The sequence below is a fragment of the Dipodomys merriami genome, unplaced genomic scaffold (genome assembly GCF_024711535.1).
Source record: "Dipodomys merriami isolate MVZ:Mamm:240054 unplaced genomic scaffold, mDipMer1.0.p SCAF_4, whole genome shotgun sequence".
NCBI lineage: Eukaryota > Metazoa > Chordata > Mammalia > Rodentia > Heteromyidae > Dipodomys > Dipodomys merriami.
In genome coordinates, this window is record NW_027205603.1 from 19303276 (window position 1) to 19309986 (window position 6711).

The following is a 6711-nucleotide window of genomic DNA, read 5'->3' on the forward strand; positions in this document are numbered from 1 at the left end:
CGGCTAGGAGGCGGCGCGCGCGGCCGGGCACGTCCCCGTCCCCACGTGCAGACGCACCGCTCTCCGTGGAGACCGACGGGGCAAAAAAAAAAAAAAAAAAAAAAAAGCTCGACGGTCAATCCCAAGGTTACCAGAACTCCACAACCGCGGAAAAGCGCGCTCTGCCAACCCGAGTCTACGGACTTCCTTAAGGAGGGCTGCGCCCTGGGAGCGCACAGACTCCGCCCCACTACCCGCTGATTGGAGGAGCGGGAGGGAGGCGGAGACCGAATCTGGGCTGTATAAATATTCATGAGCCGGCCGCGCGTCGCTGGCTGGGCTGGAGCCGGGAAGTTGGGCTCAGGGTGCTGCTCCCGCCGAGGTGGTGGCGGCGGCTGGGCGCGGGGTCGTGCAGCTCCGGTGTCCTCTCCGCCTATCGGTTTGGATTAGCTCCCGGGTGCCGAGGGAGAAGGGCGACTTGGCCTAAGTACCACGCGGACTTTTACCGGGGGGGGGGGGGGACAGATCCGTTTATCCGAGAGGCGAGCGGACGCCTGAGAAAGCAGCAGCGGTCTCGGCGAACGAGGAAGGGTCCGGAGCCCCCGCCGTGGCGGCGCAGCCCGGACAGCGAGCCTGAGCCCCGGGGCCGCGGGGGCCGCGGGGGCCGCCCGGCGCAGCCAGCAACCTGGCCCAGCCATCTTGGCTGCACTCTGCGATCCGAAAGGAAACTTGCCGCGCGCCGCCCTCGGAGCCGGACAAAGTCACCGCTGCTGGGCGCCACGCGGAGAAGAGGCTGGGCGGGCGGGGGAGGAGGCCGGCGAGCGCCGCGCGATGAGCCGCGGGCCCGCCACCCTGCTCCGCCGGGGCTGAGCGCGGCCCGGAGTGAGGGTCGGACCCCCGGGGGCTGCGGCGCGCGCCCGCGGCCGCCGTCGTCTTCCCGGAACCGCAGAGAGGAGGTGCCGAAGACCCTTGCCCGGGCTCCGGCCGCGCCGCCGCAGACGCACCCCGAGCTGGGGGCTGCATTTGGGAGGCGCACTCACAACACCCTCCAGCTCCAAGCCAGCGGAGACTTGCGAGCGCCTGTCGCTCCGCTTCCCGGGTTAAATCGCCGGGTCCCCTGGGGCCCCTTCGCGCGCCTCCTGGAGGGCCAGGGCCCCGGGCCGAGGCGCGCAGTATGGAGTGCGGTTACCTGTTGGAAGTGACCTCGCTGCTGGCCGCCTTGGCGCTGCTGCAGCGCTCGAGCGGTGCCGCGGCCGCCTCGGCCAAGGAACTGGCGTGCCAAGAGATCACCGTGCCCCTGTGCAAGGGCATTGGCTACAACTACACCTACATGCCCAACCAGTTCAACCACGACACGCAGGACGAGGCGGGCCTGGAGGTGCACCAGTTCTGGCCGCTCGTGGAGATCCAGTGTTCCCCCGACCTCAAGTTCTTTCTGTGCAGCATGTACACGCCCATCTGTCTGGAAGACTACAAGAAACCTCTGCCGCCCTGCCGGTCCGTGTGCGAGCGCGCCAAGGCCGGCTGCGCGCCCCTCATGCGCCAGTACGGCTTCGCCTGGCCGGACCGCATGCGTTGCGACCGGCTACCAGAACAGGGCAACCCGGACACGCTGTGCATGGACTACAACCGCACGGATCTCACCACGGCCGCACCCAGCCCGCCGCGCCGCCTGCCGCCGCCGCCGCCGGGCGAGCAACCTCCGTCCGGCAGCGGCCTCGGCCGCCCTCCCGGGGCGAGGCCCCCTCACCGCGGCGGCGGCGGCGGCGGCGGCGGCCGGGGCGGGGCTGGCGGGGACGCGGCGGCGCCCCCAGCGCGCGGCGGCGGGAAGGCCAGGCCCCCTGGCGGCGGCTCGGCTCCCTGCGAGCCGGGGTGCCAGTGCCGCGCGCCCATGGTGAGCGTGTCCAGCGAGCGACACCCGCTCTACAACCGCGTCAAGACGGGTCAGATCGCCAACTGCGCGCTGCCCTGCCACAACCCCTTCTTTAGCCAGGACGAGCGCGCCTTCACCGTCTTCTGGATCGGCCTGTGGTCGGTGCTCTGCTTCGTGTCCACCTTCGCCACGGTCTCCACCTTCCTCATTGACATGGAGCGCTTCAAGTACCCGGAGCGGCCTATCATCTTCCTCTCGGCCTGCTATCTCTTCGTGTCCGTCGGCTACCTGGTGCGCCTGGTAGCCGGCCACGAGAAGGTGGCGTGCAGCGGCGGCGCGCCGGGCGCGGGCGGCGCGGGGGCCGCAGGGGGCGCGGCGGCGGCGGCGGCGGCGGGCGCGGGCGCGGCAGGCGCGGGCGCGAGCGGCCCCGGCGGGCGCGGCGAGTACGAGGAGCTGGGCGCCGTGGAGCAGCACGTGCGCTACGAGACCACGGGGCCGGCGCTGTGCACCGTGGTCTTCCTGCTCGTCTACTTCTTCGGCATGGCCAGCTCCATCTGGTGGGTGATCCTGTCGCTCACCTGGTTTCTGGCGGCGGGCATGAAGTGGGGCAACGAGGCCATCGCCGGCTACTCGCAGTACTTCCACCTGGCGGCGTGGCTCGTGCCCAGCGTCAAGTCCATCGCCGTGCTGGCGCTCAGCTCCGTGGACGGCGACCCGGTGGCGGGGATCTGTTACGTGGGCAACCAGAGCCTCGACAACCTGCGTGGCTTCGTGCTGGCGCCGCTGGTCATCTACCTCTTCATCGGCACCATGTTCCTGCTGGCGGGCTTCGTGTCGCTCTTCCGCATCCGTTCAGTCATCAAGCAGCAGGGCGGGCCCACCAAGACACACAAGCTGGAGAAGCTCATGATCCGCCTGGGCCTCTTCACCGTGCTCTACACGGTGCCCGCCGCCGTCGTGGTCGCCTGCCTCTTCTACGAGCAGCACAACCGCCCGCGCTGGGAGGCCACGCACAACTGCCCGTGCCTGCGGGACCTGCAGCCGGACCAGGCGCGCAGGCCCGACTACGCGGTCTTCATGCTCAAGTACTTCATGTGCCTCGTGGTGGGCATCACCTCGGGCGTGTGGGTCTGGTCGGGCAAGACGCTGGAGTCCTGGCGCGCCCTGTGCACCCGCTGCTGCTGGGCCAGCAAGGGCGCCGCGGGGGGCGCGGGCGCGGGCGCCGCCGCGGCCGGTGGGGGCGGCGGGCCGGGGGGCGGCGGCTCCGGGCCGGGCGGCGGGGGCCCGGGCGGCGGCGGGGGCTCGCTCTACAGCGACGTCAGCACTGGCCTGACGTGGCGATCTGGCACGGCCAGCTCCGTGTCTTATCCAAAGCAGATGCCATTGTCCCAGGTCTGAGCGGCGGGGGAGCAGGCGCCCGGAAGGGGCGGGGATGGAGGGGGGGGAGTGAGGAGACCCAGGGAGGAGCAGGGACCCTGGACGAGCCGGGGTTCCCACCCCTGCACCGTGTTGATTGCTATTAGCATGATAATGAACTCTTAATGGTATCCATTAGCTGGGACTTCGACTGGCTAAGAACCAAGTACCTGGCACTGCAGCCTTCCAGTCCCTTTTCCTCCATTGATATCCGAGGAGCTCCTTCCGCGCCTGGCTTTGGCAGAGGAAAGTGGACTCTGCTGCGTCTCCAGAACCTAAGGTTTGGAGCCCAGAACTCGGCTGGTTGCCCTTCGCCGAGCTTTGAAGCCAGATCAGATTTCACCGGAGGAATCTGTCTCTCTCTCTCTCTCTCCTTCCTCTCTTCTACATAAACTCTTCCTCCTGGCGAATCTAAAGTGGAGGCATGACTGCGACCTAATGGGATTGCACGGTTTGGGTATTCTTAATGACCAGGCAAATGCCTTAAATAAACAAGAAATGTCTTAATTATACACCCCAAGTAAATACGGGTTTCTTACCTTAGAGGATGTATTTATATAATTATTTGTTAAAATTGTAAAAAGTGTGTAAGATATGTATATATCCAAAGATATACAACGTGTACATTTTTTTGTAAAAAGTTTAGAGACTACCCCTGTAAGAACAGATATAAGTATTCTATTTTGTCAATAAAATGACTTTTGATAAATGATTTCAACATTTACCCTCTCCCCCTGCCTCTTCTAAGCCGTTACCTTGGCAACGTTTGCTAAGGAAGGTGGGGGGAAATGGACATTTTGTGGTTTGCTACTCTGTACCCTGACCAGGCATGGAGAAAATTACCTGTTAACCTCTACTTCTTAAACTGTTAGCCAAGTAAATATTTCATTGTTGAACTGAAATCAAAATGGAGTTTTTGCACCTACCCCCATGGTAGGTGTCTCTAATGATAGCGCTGTTTGCACCTTAGTGTTTGTAAATGGAACTTTGGCCAAGGCAGTTAATTTCACTTAGGCCTTGTTATTTATCGTGTATAATATTTCACTAAAAGTTTGCAAATGCCACCACTCATATCTGGAGTCTGGTTTTGAAAGTACCTGGTTTTCCAAGGAAAGAACACAAACCTGCTAGCAGGTGAAGGTTTCACATTTTAAGCTACAGATTTCTTTTTACAGGGTATGTCACTTGACAATCTGGTAGTGGAGGAGGCACTCCTTAATGAATTAAACTAACTGGTTAACATCTTAATAACCTTCCATGCTTGTGTATACCAAATGTGCTTCTTTTCCTGAAGAAAAAAAAAGCTATTGTTCCTCTGTCAAGACTAAGCTAATTTATTTGAGCAGAAGGCTGTTGAATTAGCCGAAGAATGCTTTGGCAATTGTTGAACTTTTTACCTGTCTGCCCAGTGGCTCGGCACATCATTCCTTTAAGAGGAGCTAAATGAATAGGGTTAATCTGTAGGGAACTTGGTCTTTTGAGTTTGAAAAACTTTGATCTTTTCTCCTCTCCAAATGTGCTGTATAGTCTGAAGTTTCTTTGCCTGCTGCCCGGCTCCTCTTGGTGCAGACCAATTGGCCACCGCAGAGCCTTAAAGTTCTTCCATTAAAGCAATGTGGGACTTTTACTTTAAAAAGGAGAGAGAACGAGGGAGAGGAAGACTTGTTACAGTTAGTGAAGACCAGAGGCACAAGTGCGCTCAGCCTTTTCAACAGCCTTTCCTGGCATTGTTAGCCAGCCTGCAGGCAGCTAGGCATGGGTTGAAGGACTATTTAAAAAAAAAAAAAAAAAAAAAGGGTTCTGAAAACCCTACAGGTGGTCTGTACACATAATCCCCCAATTTAAAGCATTTTCCTTTGCCGGACAATTGCATTACAAAACTCCCTTCTTTTGCTGCTCCTAATTGAACCAATGAACTATTATAAACTACAAATTTTTCTTTAAAAAAAAATCCTCAGTGCCTAAAGTTCTATTGACTAAATTCTGGCAAGGTTTGTGAGCTGAACCTTTTTAAAGCCCCAGAAGCAAAAAATAATAATAATAATAAATAATAACTTCTGCAGACATTTCTTGTTCAGATTTTTATTCCTTTATGCTTGTTATTTTCTGGCAGATTAGCAATAATTTAAAAGTAATTGGTAAGGTTGTATGTTCATACTGAAAAGATAGCCCCAGGTTCCTTATTAACCTGTCAATCAAGATAAGAAATGGGCAGCTACCCTGCTAATGACAGGGGCATCAATCATTCTGGGCGGGAGGGGGACTTGTGAGCATCATTCTTGGATGTTTGTTCTCTTTTTCTAACAGGAATCTTTGGTGGTTAATTTTTTTTTTTTTTTTGCTAGTTAATAGGACAAAAGTTCTTTTACTGGTCTTTCTCACGAAAGAGGCTTTTAAAGAAGTTTTAATGGTAGTAACTATTTGCAAATCCTTTCCAGAATTATCATTGGTGTTGGCTGGGTTTTTCTAATTAGATATGTAATAAGAATATTTACTTTGGCTAGCATACCAATTTTATTTTTCAGTTTTAGCATACCAATTTTATATTTCAATTTTATTCTTGACAGGGATTGTAAAATTTTCCCTTTGCAGCATTTTTATTAATGAAAGAATTACCATATTGTAATGTAGGTACAAATAACTAGCCTGAGTTTAAACCTATCAGGTGCTTGGTATACTGTGGCATACATAAAGTTTACATTGTTATAAAGCAGAAATCTGAGGGTGATTCTCTACCACACATGAAGGCCAGAGATGAAAGACAGATAAATTCAGTAGTTTGCAGGTTGAATTTCTAATAAGTGGCATTTTCATCACTGACCCATTCCCATCTCTATGATGGCACTTGGGAATGTTTAACTTTGAGACTATTTACCATGTTAATTCTCCAATCTAACCTTGCCCAATGCCCTGGTTGATAAGTTTTAGAAATAAGGGAGAAGTAAGTTTGTGTAGTCTAAACAAGATTACAAAGCAAACAACAACCCCTGCTTGCATTCCAAGGACAAGTTTTAATCAAAGGCCTGTGCCTATCATCATGAAAGACTGGTGTGGAAATACAATGCCATTCCATGCCCTTTAAACCTAGGACTTGGGTCACAAGCTACCAACACCCACATGATGTCTACTAATGGAATTTAAAAAAATACAGTGACTTGGAAGAAGAAAAAAACATCAGTGTAGGTCCACTTGCATGAGACAAGTAACTGGGTCACTTGGTAGGACATTCCTTTATGCTATACAAGGGTGACCTTAATTACCATGAGAAATGTTTTAAGAACTCTTAAATATTGGGGAGTAAAGGGATGTGGTTCTGTGGCTATAAGATAGATGTAAATAAACCTAACATGGTTATGAAACCAATAGTAAAGCCAAAGCTCACGAAAATCACTCCTGGGAGAAGTGATGAAGCTCACTTTTTTCTTGCTTTATAATAAATGCAA

General features: G+C 54.6%; 1 protein-coding gene across 1 annotated transcript; it reads left to right on the forward strand.

The window, feature by feature from the left end:
- The first annotated feature begins 312 nt into the window (after nucleotides 1-312).
- Nucleotides 313-5334, forward strand: Fzd8 (frizzled class receptor 8). Its single transcript, XM_069990621.1, has one exon. It carries the CDS (start codon nucleotides 1154-1156, stop codon nucleotides 3248-3250), a length of 2097 nt encoding a protein of 698 aa, XP_069846722.1. The 5' UTR covers nucleotides 313-1153; the 3' UTR covers nucleotides 3251-5334.
- The last annotated feature ends 1377 nt before the right edge of the window (nucleotides 5335-6711 follow it).

Excerpts from the sequence above, each read along its gene's own strand:
- Fzd8 (XM_069990621.1), top strand. The coding sequence starts at position 1,154 with ATGGAGTGCGGTTACCTGTTGGAAGTGACCTCGCTGCTGGCCGCCTTG.